This window comes from Lepidothrix coronata, unplaced genomic scaffold, assembly GCF_001604755.1.
Source record: "Lepidothrix coronata isolate B3197 unplaced genomic scaffold, Lepidothrix_coronata-1.0 Scaffold16, whole genome shotgun sequence".
NCBI lineage: Eukaryota > Metazoa > Chordata > Aves > Passeriformes > Pipridae > Lepidothrix > Lepidothrix coronata.
This window is the reverse complement of record NW_016690196.1, coordinates 2,202,576-2,222,039: the sequence shown is the minus strand read 5'-3', so window position 1 is coordinate 2,222,039 and position 19,464 is coordinate 2,202,576. Positions and strand designations below refer to the sequence as shown.

Here is a 19,464-nt window from a genome sequence, read left to right as displayed (position 1 = left end):
TACTGTAGTGGTGATCACCCACTACACATCATAGCTTGCAATCTATTCCTTATTACAGATAACCTATGCAGAGCCAGGAGTTGACACATATGCTGTTTCTGCAGAATTGCTTAAGCCCACAAATTTAAAGAAGCAGATGTCTCTGGTGTCTTTTGAACAAACTTTTTTCCTGTAAAAAAACATTATTTGAAAAAAGAATTTTAACATGAAAGTTTTCTTTTTCAGCAGGGGTGCCTCATACTATACAAATCTTTTCTCATTGGAACTCACTAAAAAAAACCACTCTCTGTAGTCATAAACAATTTGGGAGTCTTGAAACAGAAGACAAGTATAATAAAAAAATATAAATGGTGTGAGCCAAATGAAAGCCTCGAAAATTATAGCAATATATAAGTAGACACAGAAGTATCTTTTCCTCATGGACAAGTGGGAGATGGAAGTAAAGACACAAGCCAGTAAAAGCATCTATAACAAAGAGAGGGAGCAAGTCTACCTGAAAAGTCTGGAGCCTTTACAAAGAACAAGAGTCCTCTGTGCACACATAGTTTGGCCAGCAACTAAAATAACATGTACTTCCAAGAAAAGGTATAGTTTATTGATTGCCAGCATCAGCTTCCCAGTTTCTGGATTGTCAACATGAACTTCCACACACACTGCCCTATTCAGGTGCTAAAGAGGAACAGCTAACATAAAGGGGGCAAGGAATTCTCGTCACCACAATATTTTAATCCATTACCTCAACACTATCTGTAAAGATAATAATAAAAGACAATTTGGGAAGCACCTTCTTTTTTTCGGATGGAAAGGCCCACACAGTGCTGAGAATTGTCAGTATCTCCACAACAGCAATTAAACTGACAAGTGATGGCAATAATTCCCAGTGGCCTTCAATGGCCTTTGGTGGGTCTTCACCTGGCACATGAATGGTCTGCTGGTATGAATGGCCCCACCCAATGCTAAATGAAAAACTCTGCTCATTTTCACCACTAAAGAACATTGCTTAAAGGCCCACATAAAGCCAGTTTCCAGAGAGGCCTGGAGGAGAGAGAAAGTAGCAAGAGGACAGCTCACTTCCGCCTTTGCCGCTCTTCTCCATGCGATACTGGTAGATGTGCAGAGTGAAGAGCATGTGGGAGTTGCGGTGATCCTCCTCATCACAGTCCCGCTGGCTGCTCCGGCGTGAGGCAATGGCAGCATCCAGGAAGAAGGCAGCCTTCTCTGCCGTAGGGGCACGGAGCTCACTCTGATTCTGAAGCTGCAGTTAACACAAGGGAGAAATCATTTAGAAACTCCCACACAAGTCAACACCACCAGACAACTTACACCAGTCAACACATACTGTGGATATGCTGCTTTCTGCTGGGACCAAAAAGGAGGAAGTGCCAAAGCAATGAGACTCTACTGACATTGGCAGTGGCAATAACATGCCCTCCAGGAGCCCTGATGGCTGGAAGTAGGAAAAAAAATTTTGGAAGACATGTCAATCCAAAACTCAATAGTTGGTGGAGAGTGGCAGTGGCAGGGCTACATTACCCTTCAAATGTGTTAGAAGGGAGCAGTCCACAGACATATGGTCCCAGATAAATCTGGGAAATAACAGGACTGAAAATTGTGCTTAGTCTTGTGGCATACAGGGAGCAGCACAGAAGAGAAGCCCTTTCCTTACCCCTTCTTACCAAAAGCTTATGCACTTGCTAATAAGCCAGGGCAATCCATTAAATGGAACAAGGAAGGTAATGTACATGCATTCACATTTGCTGGACCTCAATCCCAGTCACCAGCCTGCTCTTAACTCCCCAAAGTGACAGACAGCTTAGGAGGGCAGATATTATTAACCCTCCCATAACATTAGGAATGCATGCATGTTTCATGTCACCTAAGATTAGTTTGTCTGTGAAGGGACACGTGACTGCGCAATCTGATAGCATTAGTTTCGGCAGTACGCAAAACTGGCCCACAGCCCATAGGATGAGCTTGTTTTGTCTGGTGTAAAAACAGCAAGGAACTCCCTTTCTTGGGGTTTGTTCCCCTGCTATATAATATAGCTATAAGTAAAATTCTCCTAAAGACAGTACTTCTGTCTTCTCTTTGTGACCATTAATCAGCCCGAGGAGGGATAAAGCTGAGGCTGTGTGTGGGATGGGGTGACACAGCTGAAGGCTAAGCACTCTCAAGAAAGAGGGAGGGGGGCAGGAAGGAGTTAACAAGGCAAGCAGAAGGCAGGTCAGTCTGTGGGCTGATCTCACTAATGTAAGCAACAATGTGCATACTTGGAAAGGTCCAGTGACAGACAGTATGACATATAGTGATCATTCATTTGCTATGTACACTGCTGATTCTGCATATCTGTATGGCTATAATATAATAACCTCCCTTCATTCGAGGATTTTGAGAATTCAGGTGTAGGACGTATGACTCCAGAATGTCGCTATGTCTTTTAAGAACACATAAAAAGGCTTCTTTCCCTTGCAATTTAACTCAATATTTTACACTGCAGAGATACATAGATGTCTCATGGAGATACTTCTTCTTCACTGATCTAAAATAATTCATTTTGTATATAGCTGTATCTATATGAAAATAAGCCACAATAATGGGATATTTATTGTTATTGCTATTGTGCTAAATACCTTGGTAAAGAATTAAGCTCTAAGGAGATGGTAGATGTCACACAGTTATGTAATACAAGTAATGTACATATGCTAATTCAGATCTTAACTGACCCATCTACCACCCCAATGGGAACTATGAAGACTCAAGTCTCTCATCTCATATTCACTAGACTGCACCCATTAGTGGATACCAGAGGGTGAGATCTCTTGAGATAGTGTAAGTATTTCATAAAACACTAAAGTCAGGAGTTAAGAGAAAAAGAGAACCCTAACTGTTATTCAAAATCAAGATGAAACTTTGTAGTCCTTAGGTAGAATGGAAAAGAATGAAAAATAAGTATGCCTAAAAAGCTTAAACCACAGAGAGATAAGAGACAAAATTTTTTACTTGTTTTTTAAAATCTCACAGTTCATGACTTGTGTAGATTGAATAATGATTTCTAGATGCTTGGAGCTGGATATAGTGTAGATGACCCTGTGGGTCTGTTCCCTCCTCCCTCCCCTCCCCATTCTTAGATAGGTAGGGCTCTGCAGGTTCTCGATGGAATCAGCCTTTGCCTTTCAGGTTGAAAGAATATATTCAAGCTCTATCATACTTGTTTGCTCCCTCTTCATCTACTCATACAGAAAGCATATTTATGCCCTCACAGACAGCAAAATGAAAGAATAGACCTTTTTTTCCCTCAAAGCAAGTTGGGTGAAAAGATAGGGCTGCTGAGAATTTCTCATGGTTATCCAGAAATACATGAGCCAGTTACTCATTCCTGCTAAACCTCTGAACCTGAGACGAGTTTTTCTTGACTTGCCCAGCTCAGGAATTTACTTCTTGGCAGCAATTAATAAGTAGTGATTAATGTTTCCTGCAACATTGCTAATGCAAATGCTATAAATAATATAGTTTATTAAGAAATAAACAGCCATATTAATGGCCTACAGCTATTTGTGCAGTACTGTAAATATTTTAGCTTGTTGTTTTACAAAAGAGAGATCACACTTTTTTTTTTTAAAGAAAGAGGTGAATTTTTGTTTGCACTGAATGTTTTCAAATTTTATTGCAAACACAAGCCCCTGCTCAATATCAGTTATACCAGAGGTACAAATATTTAGGCCAGGAAAGCAGATGGCCCTGCAGCTGCAGGTCATAAAGTTCTTGCATGTTTTAAAGTAAACACTTTCAAGTCTATAAACTTAATGCTCTGGGTAGTTCTTGAATTTGAACCACTTCAATAGCTAAAGAAAAAAAAAGTCATGTTGCTTGTTTCAATGTAAAATGAACTTTGGATTCACCTGCATGCCACAAATGGGGTCTTCACAAAGGTAGACACCTGGGGACTGACCATCTTGCAGGCTGCCTGTAGCCACTTCTGACAACAGGTCTCTCAGATTTTCTTCTTTCCCCCACACTTCCACTGCAGAAATTCGGACTGAGAAGCGGGCTCCTGTCTTCTCTTTCCGTTCATTAATCAACTTGAAGAGCCATGAGATGGCACAAGGAATTATGCCAAGGTTTTGCATGGAATCATCCTTCCCAATCATGGTGTATGACTTCCCTGTCAGGAATAGGGGGATGCAGAAAATAAAACATTATTCCCAGAACCTTCACAGCCTTCTGCCAAGAGAGATTATCCTGCGCAACCTCCTGAAAACAACTTCACTACAACAAGCACAGCCGGCAAAGGGAAAAGACAGGCAGGCAGACAAATTAGTACATGGAGAATGCAGATGAAATCTTGAGCTGCTTTCAAAAATCATTACCTCGTGCATTCCCCTGACTTGTCCCATTCTCCAGGCAAGGTGCTGCAGGACCCTACCCTGCAACACTGCAACACTGCAGCCTCTGATAGGTGTGGGTGAATTGTGGAGAGAATTGAGTAGAGCAGGAGTGCCATGGTCTCTAAAAATCCCTATTTTAGATACTGTAAGTGTAGTATTCTTTCAATACCATTTTACTTCAAAGCACTATATTACATTTCATATGCTGGGGGTGGGATTGACATAAACTTAGTCCCAGAATCATACAGATGTAACTTTCTACAGAAAAGGAAAAAAACCCAGCACAACAGGTATATGTGATCATTTGGTGCAGAAGTGGGTCCACAATAAAAACTATTTCATCTGGGTCAAAACCACCCCCTCATTTGGTATTATTTGACTCTGCAGCTATAGCTTTGGCTTGTCTTTGTTGTAAAAGTTAGCTATTTAAGAACAGACATAGAGTACGATCTTATACTGCTTTAGGTGTCACTACATATAACGCTTTTAGATAAGTTTTCTAAAGCTCCTAAATTTATAAGCCAAATGATAAAGGTGTACATCCTTTCAGGCAAGTACTCCTGGCTTCTTCACCTTGTTTCATTTCTTACGTTGAATCTATGTGGAATGCACGTGTCTGTGTCAAGGTCTGGTCTATCAATAGTTTGTGGAATGGTGGTGGTGCAGTTAACAATGCAACTGCAGAGACTCAACTCGTACTCCAGCAAAGCCCTAGCTAATACCTCTCTAAAGAACTTGTGAAACACTGTTATCTGGTGGTTTCCTTTTCCATCTCACTTGTTATCTTGTGTTTGGCAAGTCAAAGGGGGTTAAATACCTAAGAGCTCATCCTACTCTTGCTCCTGCCTTGTTCAGAGGGACCTTGTGGTGTAGTGACCTCCTACATTCATTGTACCAGAGCTGGTGGCATTGCAACATTCAGCAGTCTCCAGTTTTTGTTGCCTATAATTTGGCATAATTGTGACCTGATACAGCTTGATCTTCTTTACCACCTGAAAAACTGAATTATCCTTTTAAGTTATATGTATATGACTCTGTTTCTTTGAGACAGTAAAGAACGGAGATCATTGCATGCAGACAATAAAACCCTCTTCATTCAAGAGACAGTACTTTCAAAATACAACTAGGTAGGCAGGAGCAAAACATATGATTACTCTTGAAATCCAATTATTTCAAAAGAATAGTGTGTTAATGATGACAATTCTCCTTTTTATTTTCCTTCCATGAATACCTGAAATTCTATTGAAGTGTTTGCAAAGTGCTAGTTTTGATCCACTGGTAACGTTCAGTTAACCATTAGAATAAGACTTGTTGTAGACACTGCAGGAACAGGTTAGTAATGAGTGAACTGTTTAATTAGGGAATAGAATATAAATCAAACTATTTGTGTGTCCAGTCACAACACTTGAATAGTGTCATCACAAACATCAAGTATTTAAGTGAATACTAACAGCCTTTACACAGCTTGATAAAAGTGGTATTTTGGCAAACCATCTCCAATACCAAGCACATTTGTAAAACTGTAAATCACTGTTGGATCATTCATTAACAATTGTCCAATATTTATACAATATTCAAAGATGTGTAAGCAAGAGGTGAAGGTGTAGTACTGATCATGCACAGTGTACTACTTTCAAATACAATACAATTAATATACACAGACAAGTGAAAGTTTCTTTTCCCTGATATAATATACTAGCAATCTTGGGTTAAAATATTCATTTTGCTGCTTGAGTAGGGAAATTTAACAATACCAACCAAGCTTGGCATGACCAAAGCAGAACACGCAGCCATCTGCCCCATTGACCACAGACTGGATCACCTCAGCCACAGTCCCAGCACATACTTCAGCCTGTCATAGGTATTTAAAAAAGAAAAAAGAAAAAAAGAAAAAGAAAAAAAAAAAGAAAAAGAAAAGAAAAGCATTAACAATAATAAGGAAAATAACTATTTTCACTGGAAAATGGTAGTAATGTCATCTGTGCTCACGTTAGCATGCTGAAGTATCAAAAAGTCTAATCCTGCTTGTCTCATTCGTGTGACCTGTGCTGTCGATGGGAATGACATTACTTGTGTAAGCACATGAAGCAGGACTTTTGTTCTCTGTCAAGTAAGTTTCATTCGCTGAACCATCAACATCCTTTGTGGAGTTAAAAAAAATGCACTTATTGTAAGGGGATGTGGTTGGCCTGTTAGAACTGCCTATTTAGGGGATTTTAAAATACAGTTTTGATTAAAAATCAATCCAATACTGAGGAATTTTTACAGGATCTATTATTTACCAAATTATGGATGAGTTCAATTACACTAGCATGTTGGTAAAGAATATCAGGGGAACAAACAGCCTCTTTGGTACTAGCTGAGTGACTACATTACTATGAGTCTTCTCAGCGTTTTGCAGCAGTAGATTCCATTCTGAAGACTGTAACAGTATTTTAAGAAGTACAACACTGAAATTTACCCTGAGCATTCTTGGATTTAAGGTTCAAGAAGGCTGAATGGTTTACAGTGGTTCTGTAGCAACTGCCTATCAATAGTGGATGAAACTAAATCAGAATTCACAGTTTAGGCCTTGATGGGAAGCACTTCACATTTGATAATAAATCACATAAATTCACCTAGTTCATGGCCATTTCTAAACTATTTCTACAATATAAAATAAAATGGGAGAAGTAAGGGACTGTTCACAGGCCAGCCCCTTGAACTGCATCCAGGCATTAGTCTGGGAGGTGCTAGCTGCTGGGACCAGAATCAGGTGAGGGACTGGCCTAATGACAGTTATATGACAGTACTTTAGCTAGTCCTGTGTCCCAGTTCTGTTTAGTTTATCAGTACAGAAATAGCCTTACAGAGTGGTTTTCTAATTATACTTTACAATGCTACTTTACTTTTCTGCTGTCCTCATGACATTTGGGTAACATAGTTCATCAAACCAAAGAAGTCTAATAAAAAGAAGAAATCTGCATATATACACATGAATAAAGATTTGTAGATTAAAATCCCCAGCTTCTTATTGTAAACTATACAATAGAACACCTTAAAAATAACCCTTGACCCCTTAACAAATAGAGGACTGTATTAGAGAACTGCAGCTCTGATCAGATCTCTGTATACACCAAATAATAAGATTTTATAATATGCTTGTTGATATTGAGGATTTTCCTACGAGGCACCATTTAGCACATTTATTGCATGTATAATTTTAGGACAAATTATTTACAGTAAAGAATAAAGAAAACACACAATTATCGAGTTAAAATTTAATAAACTGATTTCATTATTGATAATGATGGCATACCAAATGCAGCCCTGAAGGTACTACTGCTGCAGCAGAAATTAATTTGGCTCTGGTGCACACTACTATTTTGATAACTATTCGGATCATACATTGCCTACCTGTGATGCATCTTGGGGGAAAACTGCATCAAAAGCAAACATCTTGGGTGGAACCTGGTTTCCCCTTTTCTGGAAAGCATTCTGACCTCCGCAGGCCAACGGGTCATAGAGTGTGATTTGCTTCTTACGAGGGTCAACTTTTAAGAAAGAGCTGGATTCAGATGTATCTCTGGCAAGTGTGGAAGAAATGCGCACCATGACTTTGACCTGTCAGCAAACACACAAATAGATGAGCAAATTTCATTAGTCTGTTGTCTGCTCCAGACTGGTATATTGAACAAATTTTCCAATTACACTCAACCAATTCATACTTGCTTGTTTTAGCTAGTGTCTCAGTGGAAGTTAGTGAACGCACAGGAATTATGAGGCAGAATTTATCCTAAAATACAGAGTAAATAAAGCCAGAACTCATCTCCATCTACTTGTGTATTTAGAATGATGATGTACATCATGGTGTTTTAGTGTTGGTGTTACTCAAGTACAACGATGAGGTATTACATCACCTTGTCTTACTCTCAATATAAATTGAAAATTAACCATACCCTAGTGGCCCAATTAAGAAAGCTGAAAGGTAATCTAGACTGCTAAGCTATCAGAACTGCTGCAGTTTCTACAAAAACTCTGATCAATAAAAGTACCTAAAAGATCTGTAATTTACAATTACCTTTACAATTTTAATTCAAAAGCAAAGATGAAGTGCTCGGTTCTAAGTGTCATCATCAAAGAGTTGTGAAAAGAGTCCTGTTTTAATGGTCAGATTTTGAAATTATTATCAAGGGAGTGGATGTAATAGGTGCTAAAAGATTTGTTAAAACATGTTAGTTCACAATTCATTAAATAGCTACATAATAAAATGTTATTCTTGAGACAAAAATAAATCTTCATAGATTTAATGAGGTTATGCCGCATCCTTAGCCCAGTTCGTAAGCAATTTAGATGTAAGGAAAACAGGACAATCAGTCTGGCTTTAGTTCTCCCCACAAATTCACCACCTGCAGACACGTAAGCTCCCGAACCTTACAGGGCAAGCATCACTGCTCCCTCTCTGCCAGCTCTGTCCTAGAGCAGACTGACTTTCATAGCAACTAGACAGAATTTTATCTTAATGCTCCTTAATCATACGTCACTTGCATCAAACCCACCCACGTTTGACATGTGAGTGTCAGCCAACAACCCTGGTCATTCCACATGAAATGGGCGAGGTCTGAATGTTTATTTCAGCCCTAGGTCTCTTGGAAGCTCAGAAGGGAGGCACTGGTCAAGTTAGCAGGAAAGGGAGGGAGTACAGCTGTAAATCCTAGAGCATCAAGAAAACAAAGGACAGTATCAGTCTTGGGCTGTTTTCCTGTTTTCAACTTTGTGTGCCTTTGGCTTTTTTTCTACTGTGTCCCACATTTTTAAACAGATACCAATATCAAGAGCATTAGACTGATCTGCTGGAAAAAACCATAAATGTTATTATTCAACTATGTTAAATAAAATACTTGCTCTGCTTAAGAAAACTCTTTCCCTTTAAGTTTATGTGTAATTTTAGCTACTGTGAATCCATGTACTTCTAATCCTTGATCCCCGTGTGCAAAGGAGAGCTAACTGTGTTAAGTTTTTGGGGGGTTTGGAGAATAGACAGTGTGTAAAATTTAGCAAGCTTTCATACACAGGCAGTCTAAGAGTTCTTTCTGGCCTCAAACTATATGGGCATTCAGTTTTAACTACAGCTATACCCATTATGTTATGGTATAATATCACTAGCTTGAATCCAGATTTAAACCTTTTCACACAAAGTCAGATTAATATCTGCCACTTCTTACTGAAGTAATACTGCAAATCCCCCTAATTTCCAACAGCTTCCAAAGGTTTCCTCTTTCCCTTGAATAAAAGAACAATTTAACTGAAATCCTAAAAATTTACTAGCATCAGATAAACTGAATGAACTACTATAAAAAAAAGAGCTCAACTCTGAAGTCCCAGGAGCTGTCTAACAGCATACATTCTCTGACCATTTGGCTCCTCAACTCTGGTAAATATAAACATTTCTCAAGAAAAATACTTCTATTGCCATGAACCTTTCAATGTCCTGTGCATTGGGGATTTTTGTTTTGAGACCTTATGGTTCACGTAGTCATAGAATCACATAGGTTGGAAAACACCCATAAGATCATCAGGTTCAACTGTTAACCAATGACTGACAACTCCACCACTATACCATGTCCCTAAGTGTCACCTCTGCATGGAATCCCAGAATAATTTAGGTTGAAAAAGACCATGTTCATGTGTGCTAGGGCAGAGGAATATCCTATTGATTACATGTGGGTATCCTCATATCTGGACCACTTCTTACTCATCATGAAAATGTCTGTGCACCTTGGCACACCATATCATGGGCAATTTGGCTCACCTCCATTTAGACCAGCCTGTTGGAGCTATCTCCATCTGAGTCAGTTGTCTGACCCCTTTGTAGGCAATAGAGAGAAACAAGCATTTCTAGCACTTAATTTGAATGTTCTGTTTTATAACAGATAAGAACAGTTGCACTGCACAAATGCTTCTTGATTTCTCTACAGCACCACAGGCATCTTAAATGTTTACCTGAGATGCAGGTCCCTACATTCTAGGCTGCCTAAAGTTACTCTTTTTGCTGTAAGAAAAAAAAAATTCTCTTCCTGGACCAAATTCAGCAGCAGACACACACACACAAATCTGTGTGACAGTCTCTAGCAAAAATAAAGTTAAGCACGTGAGTGTGATGGACATTGAACACACGTAGTAGCAACAGATTATTTGAACTCATCTGGTAATTTGTAGATACTTACGGTATTATTCCAGGCCAGTTTCACACCAGTGCAATTCTTTCAAATTTCTCCTGATTTACATTACATTAATTGAGAAGACAACTAGATCCCATCTGTGCAAAATGTATGTTGCCTATATGCCATGGGAGCTGTGACTATAACAAAAACCCAATAGGTAGGCAAGATACAGGCAAACTTCAGCCCTGAGAAATACATATTGGGATTCAGAATTGCATATGCAATTATGGCACACTAAAATAGGCAGACCAAAACATATTTTAAAATATCTGAGCCAGATATAACTTCTAACAAGACAGGCAGGCTTCTGGTCTGGGAATCAGGCTGAGACTGGGGAGGTAGGACCTCTTCTGACAGCTGTGCCTCAGATGCAGCATGATTGTGAGCTGGTGGTTCAATCTCTGTTTCACACTACCCATCTGTAAAATGGGCAGAGTCACAGTTTACTCCACTGCAAGGCACACTGATATATTCATACAGTCCTTGCCTGGCCTCAAAGGACTGGCAGTAGCCATTAGGTAGACACTCCATTATAAAACATAATAATGCTTGTAAACTAAACCCAAGGATTCAAGCAAGGCACTTCCCAACAGTAGTTATGACAAGAGTAAATCAACTAAGCTACAGCAGTAGAAACAATGGGAGACCAAGGCCTCCCATTTCACAGTCTGCCATTTCACAGTCCTTCATTGCAATTTATAGCTGGAGTTAAGGGGAGGAGGCTCAGAGTCTGTGCTGGACCCTGAAAATCCACACCACAGGGGAGGCAGCATGAGGTTAGGCAAATGTAACTCAGTCAGCTGTGGGGATTGCAAAGGAACTTAATGGACTTAAAAGACTTCGGTTCAATTTAAGGAACAGACAGCAGATCACAGTGCTGCTCTGGGGAGGGCAGAAATACAGTATGGTTAATTTGAAACTAACTGAAGAGTGAAGTTTAAGAACTCTAATACTTTATGCTTGCAATTTATATTTAAATAAACTGTAAATTGGACTTCTCCTTAAAAAGAAGAAAGCAGGTTTTCTGCTTTACCTCCTATGTGTCATTACTCCTTTAGTCCAGTGTTACAGTTTCCCACTAATATTGTGTAATTGAAGCGTCTCAGAGATACCACTTGCAATTAATGGGACCATTCAGTCTGCCAGAAATTCTTATTTGAATTCCAGTGACCAGGTCTTGGCAGTGCCCAGCCAAGATGTACCTTTGACTGTTACTATGCGGAAACACAAAAGCAATCTCTTGAGACATGGGCTCTTGGTGAAAAAAACAACCTGGGCCTAATTTTGGTCTGATTTGGTCAGCCATGCAAATCTGGCTGAACTCAACAAGAATTAGCTACCTTAGGAGCGGAGGGAGAGAATAAAAGGTCACTTGCTCTGCATCATTATTGTGCCTTTTCTAGGATATAGCTTCATTTCTTAATTCAGCTCATGCATTTTAACAATTTTAATGTGTTTTCTCTTATGAGTTTACAGGATTTCATTGGACAACTATTTAATCCAACAGCACCCCCATTTACTTCATCTGCCTTCAAAGACATGGTTTGTTCTTGCATGAGTTCTACAGTCATTGAATTCCACAATATTACTCCTGGTGTGCAATGCCACAAATAAAAGTGGAATCAGAGCTATACTGTCTAGGTTTCCACAACCGAGAATTTTATGTATTTTTGTCTATGTGTTTATTTTACACATACGTGTGTGTATTTAAATTATATACACCATGTTTTAAAAACATATACATTTTCTGAACATATATAAAAATCAGTATTTTTTTCATAAGTTTCTCTCTAAATGGCAATTATTGGCACTGAAGGGTTCCTTCATGGGTACCGTTCAGAAGAACCAAGGGAAGATTTAGGGGAATTGCTGTATTATCACTGTGCTACTGTACTGTAAAAATAAGCATAGACCTTTTAAGTAACTCTATGACAACTTCAGTTGCCTGAACTATGCTCCTTTGCTTTCTCCTTTTTTTCCCTAATGCATCCCTATATACACATCCACTATTCCTTGAACAAGGAATTTGCTAATTGTAGGATTTTCCCCAGATGAACTCAATTTGTGACCTGTCATGGACCTTTTGTTATGTTCATACTCTGTGGAGAAGGACAAAGGTTCAGCACACTCTGCAAAGTAGAACTGGTGCCGTAGGAAAAAAAAAGAAAGCAGAGTCCAGCCACTGATACTGCCATGTCTCCTGTGCCCACAGGGGTCTGTCTGGAGAACAGACAGCAAAATGAGCAGGGAAGGTGGGAGAGGTAAGCTGTGTCAAATCTGTATCACACACAAATAGCTACAAACAGAGACTGGAATGAGGCAACACAAGCAATCAGAGATAACACTGGGGATATTATCACTTCCTTCTACTCTTGCCTGTAAGATTTCATTTGGGGTTCATTTATCTAATTACTTCAGGGAGAGGGCTAGACAGCTGTTGCTTCAGGCATTGTGCTTGCCTTTATGAGCTGCTTTTCTCATCAATCATTTGAGCAGCTTCTGCTGGATGTGTGCTGGGTAGTGGTGGGAGGCAGGAGCGGCAGTGCAGTCGCAGTCGAGACAGGCCAGCCAGGGCTATTGAGCTGTATCAGCACTCCATCAATGTAATGGCAATCACTGGCTGCAGGAACAGCCTTATTGGAGGTTAATGAAGAGTAGGTTTTGTAATTTCTCACTGTTACAGTTGTAAATAATGGTGGCAGGCATGCATTTTTGCTGTAGCCAGCCACAAAGTACTACAGCACAAAAAAACCTGTAACGTCCCATACGCTTATGCACATTCACGCTTTTGCATGATGGATGCAAAGCTTCAAACCTTTCTATGGTTCCCAGAGAATATGGAAACCATCTGTTAAGTATTTTAAAGGATTTTTCTTACAGATCTTGAGACAATTAACTGATCATGCAAACATGAAATCTAGGAGGTCAAGCTAAACAGACTAACCCAGAATGCGACAAATACGAGATTAGATGATTAGATGTTGCTTTAATGGAAATCTGGTCACATTTGAAAAAAAAGAAAACAACAAACGAACTCGGGTAAATTATGCCAGTTCAGGAAGCTGCTCAGAAAGCATGTGTAAATAGGTCTTATTGTCCTCTCTATTTGCACGAAGGTAACTCTCCTGGGTTTCAGCTTTAGCACAAATTTAGAAAATACATAGGCGTGATCACCCTTGCTCTTCGTGGAAATGGCTGTTACTGCTACTAATGCTTTGGAAAAGCAGTGAAAACAATTGAAAAAGCAATAGCAACCTGGGTGTGCAGGTTTCCTCTTTTTTTTTATGACTGTCTCTCTGTTTCTATCTTGTGTAGTTGCAAAAACTTTACCGGCTCATCAACCCCATCTTGTACAGCAGTTAAACTAATTTGCACTTGTAGCAATAATGTGAAGTAGTGGCAGTGTACTGTACCCAAACACCAATCATGTTATTCTAAAAACTTGCACTTATCATGATTGTACCCTTTTCCAGTTGGATGATGCAACTTTAATAATGAATTCAATAAAATCTTGTGTGAAATATACTCAAGGTCACAGGGCATGGCTCAGTGACCTCCTGTCTTGTTCACGTCAGCAGTAGCTGTGAGTTTTGTCAGTATGGTTTGTTACAGTCAAAAGACAACGCTGAGCACCAACAGTCTGAAACCAGCACACACATCAGCCCAGCCATTCAGTTGTCGCGTTGCTACCTGAGCTTATACTAGATTCTAAATTAACACAGACCACTGCAACCTTCTTCTACCCTTAAAAAAGATTAAAAATAAAAAATAATAATAAAAAAACCCAAACCACATAAAAAATAAACCCAAATTGGAAAAAAAAAAAAAGACATGAGGATCATGCTGTCATGGAAACAATCTTTCCCATGCAGACTGTCGGTTCTTGGTTTTCCTTTTGCTTTCTTATGACATCTTTAAGGGAAGTCTGCATTTCAGAACTGCATAACTGGGCAGTCTGTGTGTTCCCTCAAACAGGAGAAGCTTCTGACACTCTCCACATACCTGCACATGGATCAACACAGCGTACCTGCAGCAGCTACGATGGGGCCAACATAGCCTGACTCAGCCCATGTGCTGGGATGAAATTCCAGCACTTTTTTTTTTTAAGAGAGAGAGAAAATATATTTAAACATCACTGAGAGGAGTATTTTCATAAGAACTCAACAAACCAAAACAGCCTCCAACAATCCCAGCATGAACAACATGGGATCAGCTGGCAAATTTTGTCTTCCCTGTAGTGGATCTGCAGAGCCTACTGGTATAGTCAGCAGATGCTTACTTAAGTCTCCAGTATTTGCACTACTGCAAAGATTTGCCTTGCTTCTCCCACTCTAATAAGAATGTATTTTTCTGTGCTTAGTATAAGTACAGTTGACCACGAGGAATTTCAAGATCTCATCTTTTCCTTGGTGCCACATCTCTTTACCTTTCAAAATCAAATACATATTTTGCTTCACTTCAGTGACTGTGTAAAGTAGACAGTTTCCCCTCTTCCTTTTTTTCTATTTAATATGACTTTTTCAAAAGGGTCTAAAAAATAAAATATCTATCTAGTAAATTAAACAAGGAAAGAACTGATTCCTGGCACAAAATGGAGAAATGGCATCCTTCCCTGTTATTTCATCCTCTGCTATTGTGTGGCCATATCCAATGGTCTGCCAAGATGGTCCCTTGCCCATGCTAATTTAAAAACCATGCCTGGAATTGTTTGGGAGAGTCTAGTAGCCCAACACCATGCCAGGGTCCTTGCTAACAATTCAGGAGTACGATGATTAAGTGCCAGCGCACAGGAACATTTCCTGTTCCTGTTTAATTTATGTTTGAGTCTGTACTGGGTTTCATAGTAGCTTCATAGTAGCTGGTATGGGGCTGTGTTTTGGATCTGTAATTAAAATAGTGTTGATGACACGGATATTTTAGTTATTGCTGAGCAGTGCTTACACAGAATCAAGGCCTTTACTGCTTCTTGTACCACCCTGCAAACAAGTAGGCTGGGGGTACACAAGAACTGGGGAGAGGAGACAGCCAGGACAGCTGGCCCCAAGTGGCCAAGGGGATATTCCACACCATATGGCATCATGTTCAGCATAAAAATCTGGGGAAAGAAGGAGAAAGAGGGACATATTCAGAGATATGGTGCTTGTCTTTCCATTATATGTGATGAAGCCCTGCTCTCCTGGAGATGGTTGAGCACCTGCATGCCCACGGGAAGTAATGGATGAATTCCTTATTTTGCTTTGCTTGTTCATGCAGCTTTTGCTCTTTCTAGTAAACTGTCTTTATCTCAACCCACAAGTTTTCACTTTTACCCTTTCTCTTGCACATCCCAGTGGAAGGGAGTGAGCAAGAGGCGGTGTGGGGCTAAACTGCCTGCCAGGGTTAAATCACAGAATGGTCCCAGTCACAGACCACTGCACGGCTTAGCCACGTTTTCCATTCTTTACGTTAAACACAAGAAACTAAGGTTGTGCAGTAGTGGCATCCCAAGCATGTAATGTGTCATATGTTGCTCCATTCTATTTCGACCCAGCTTGATATCTACAGATCCTACAGACAGATCAGCCAAATCCATCAAACCCATTTGTGGCACCAGGGAGACGAGCCTTTCTAAAGGAACTTCCATGCTCTCATGATTGATGACAAGGCTGCTGTCATTCTTGCTGCCTACACAAGGCTGCCAGCAGAGCCCCAGGAAGGAGGTAGACAGCAATGCTGAGTCATTTGCCTATTTCTCATAGGCCGTGCTCATATCCTCCTGCTGTGCAGAAAGACTGACGAGAACTTCTCTTTGCCTGTTAAAGTTTCCTCTTAGAAATCTGCTCTTCCAGCAAAACATGACTGTACTGCCTCATCTGCCACAAGGACTGGTGCTGATAGAAAGCAGAAGCAGTATCAGTATAGCAATATCTCGAGCACATGCCTTGATAATTATGTCTGCTATATTATTTCTAAGAGCCCCAGTTTCCCTTTTTGTGAGGCTGTGAAGTATAAGTGGCAGGTCATCTCATCGCTAATTAAAGAAAGTGTGGCACTGAGGGCTTCACATCATATGTTCTCTGGAGAAGAGGAATTCCCAGANGCAGACCAAAACATATTTTAAAATATCTGAGCCAGATATAACTTCTAACAAGACAGGCAGGCTTCTGGTCTGGGAATCAGGCTGAGACTGGGGAGGTAGGACCTCTTCTGACAGCTGTGCCTCAGATGCAGCATGATTGTGAGCTGGTGGTTCAATCTCTGTTTCACACTACCCATCTGTAAAATGGGCAGAGTCACAGTTTACTCCACTGCAAGGCACACTGATATATTCATACAGTCCTTGCCTGGCCTCAAAGGACTGGCAGTAGCCATTAGGTAGACACTCCATTATAAAACATAATAATGCTTGTAAACTAAACCCAAGGATTCAAGCAAGGCACTTCCCAACAGTAGTTATGACAAGAGTAAATCAACTAAGCTACAGCAGTAGAAACAATGGGAGACCAAGGCCTCCCATTTCACAGTCTGCCATTTCACAGTCCTTCATTGCAATTTATAGCTGGAGTTAAGGGGAGGAGGCTCAGAGTCTGTGCTGGACCCTGAAAATCCACACCACAGGGGAGGCAGCATGAGGTTAGGCAAATGTAACTCAGTCAGCTGTGGGGATTGCAAAGGAACTTAATGGACTTAAAAGACTTCGGTTCAATTTAAGGAACAGACAGCAGATCACAGTGCTGCTCTGGGGAGGGCAGAAATACAGTATGGTTAATTTGAAACTAACTGAAGAGTGAAGTTTAAGAACTCTAATACTTTATGCTTGCAATTTATATTTAAATAAACTGTAAATTGAACTTCTCCTTAAAAAGAAGAAAGCAGGTTTTCTGCTTTACCTCCTATGTGTCATTACTCCTTTAGTCCAGTGTTACAGTTTCCCACTAATATTGTGTAATTGAAGCGTCTCAGAGATACCACTTGCAATTAATGGGACCATTCAGTCTGCCAGAAATTCTTATTTGAATTCCAGTGACCAGGTCTTGGCAGTGCCCAGCCAAGATGTACCTTTGACTGTTACTATGCGGAAACACAAAAGCAATCTCTTGAGACATGGGCTCTTGGTGAAAAAAACAACCTGGGCCTAATTTTGGTCTGATTTGGTCAGCCATGCAAATCTGGCTGAACTCAACAAGAATTAGCTACCTTAGGAGCGGAGGGAGAGAATAAAAGGTCACTTGCTCTGCATCATTATTGTGCCTTTTCTAGGATATAGCTTCATTTCTTAATTCAGCTCATGCATTTTAACAATTTTAATGTGTTTTCTCTTATGAGTTTACAGGATTTCATTGGACAACTATTTAATCCAACAGCACCCCCATTTACTTCATCTGCCTTCAAAGACATGGTTTGTTCTTGCATGAGTTCTACAGTCATTGAATTCCACAATATTACTCCTGGTGTGCAATGCCACAAATAAAAGTGGAATCAGAGCTATACTGTCTAGGTTTCCACAACCGAGAATTTTATGTATTTTTGTCTATGTGTTTATTTTACACATACGTGTGTGTATTTAAATTATATACACCATGTTTTAAAAACATATACATTTTCTGAACATATATAAAAATCAGTATTTTTTTCATAAGTTTCTCTCTAAATGGCAATTATTGGCACTGAAGGGTTCCTTCATGGGTACCGTTCAGAAGAACCAAGGGAAGATTTAGGGGAATTGCTGTATTATCACTGTGCTACTGTACTGTAAAAATAAGCATAGACCTTTTAAGTAACTCTATGACAACTTCAGTTGCCTGAACTATGCTCCTTTGCTTTCTCCTTTTTTTCCCTAATGCATCCCTATATACACATCCACTATTCCTTGAACAAGGAATTTGCTAATTGTAGGATTTTCCCCAGATGAACTCAATTTGTGACCTGTCATGGACCTTTTGTTATGTTCATACTCTGTGGAGAAGGACAAAGGTTCAGCACACTCTGCAAAGTAGAACTGGTGCCGTAGGAAAAAAAAAGAAAGCAGAGTCCAGCCACTGATACTGCCATGTCTCCTGTGCCCACAGGGGTCTGTCTGGAGAACAGACAGCAAAATGAGCAGGGAAGGTGGGAGAGGTAAGCTGTGTCAAATCTGTATCACACACAAATAGCTACAAACAGAGACTGGAATGAGGCAACACAAGCAATCAGAGATAACACTGGGGATATTATCACTTCCTTCTACTCTTGCCTGTAAGATTTCATTTGGGGTTCATTTATCTAATTACTTCAGGGAGAGGGCTAGACAGCTGTTGCTTCAGGCATTGTGCTTGCCTTTATGAGCTGCTTTTCTCATCAATCATTTGAGCAGCTTCTGCTGGATGTGTGCTGGGTAGTGGTGGGAGGCAGGAGCGGCAGTGCAGTCGCAGTCGAGACAGGCCAGCCAGGGCTATTGAGCTGTATCAGCACTCCATCAATGTAATGGCAATCACTGGCTGCAGGAACAGCCTTATTGGAGGTTAATGAAGAGTAGGTTTTGTAATTTCTCACTGTTACAGTTGTAAATAATGGTGGCAGGCATGCATTTTTGCTGTAGCCAGCCACAAAGTACTACAGCACAAAAAAACCTGTAACGTCCCATACGCTTATGCACATTCACGCTTTTGCATGATGGATGCAAAGCTTCAAACCTTTCTATGGTTCCCAGAGAATATGGAAACCATCTGTTAAGTATTTTAAAGGATTTTTCTTACAGATCTTGAGACAATTAACTGATCATGCAAACATGAAATCTAGGAGGTCAAGCTAAACAGACTAACCCAGAATGCGACAAATACGAGATTAGATGATTAGATGTTGCTTTAATGGAAATCTGGTCACATTTGAAAAAAAAGAAAACAACAAACGAACTCGGG

At 40.0% G+C, this 19,464-nt stretch overlaps 1 protein-coding gene across 1 annotated transcript in view; it reads right to left on the bottom strand.

Moving 5' to 3' along the window:
- KIF26B (kinesin family member 26B) overlaps nucleotides 1-19,464 on the bottom strand; it is a 295,015-nt gene that overhangs the window by 58,514 nt on the left and 217,037 nt on the right. Inside the window, exons 6-9 of the mRNA XM_017806836.1 lie at nucleotides 7,782-7,988; nucleotides 6,144-6,237; nucleotides 3,900-4,162; nucleotides 1,072-1,255 (exon numbers count right to left, since the gene is read on the bottom strand). Of these exons, the coding sequence (XP_017662325.1) occupies nucleotides 1,072-1,255; nucleotides 3,900-4,162; nucleotides 6,144-6,237; nucleotides 7,782-7,988 (748 nt within the window). The remainder of the gene's footprint in view (nucleotides 1-1,071; nucleotides 1,256-3,899; nucleotides 4,163-6,143; nucleotides 6,238-7,781; nucleotides 7,989-19,464) is intronic.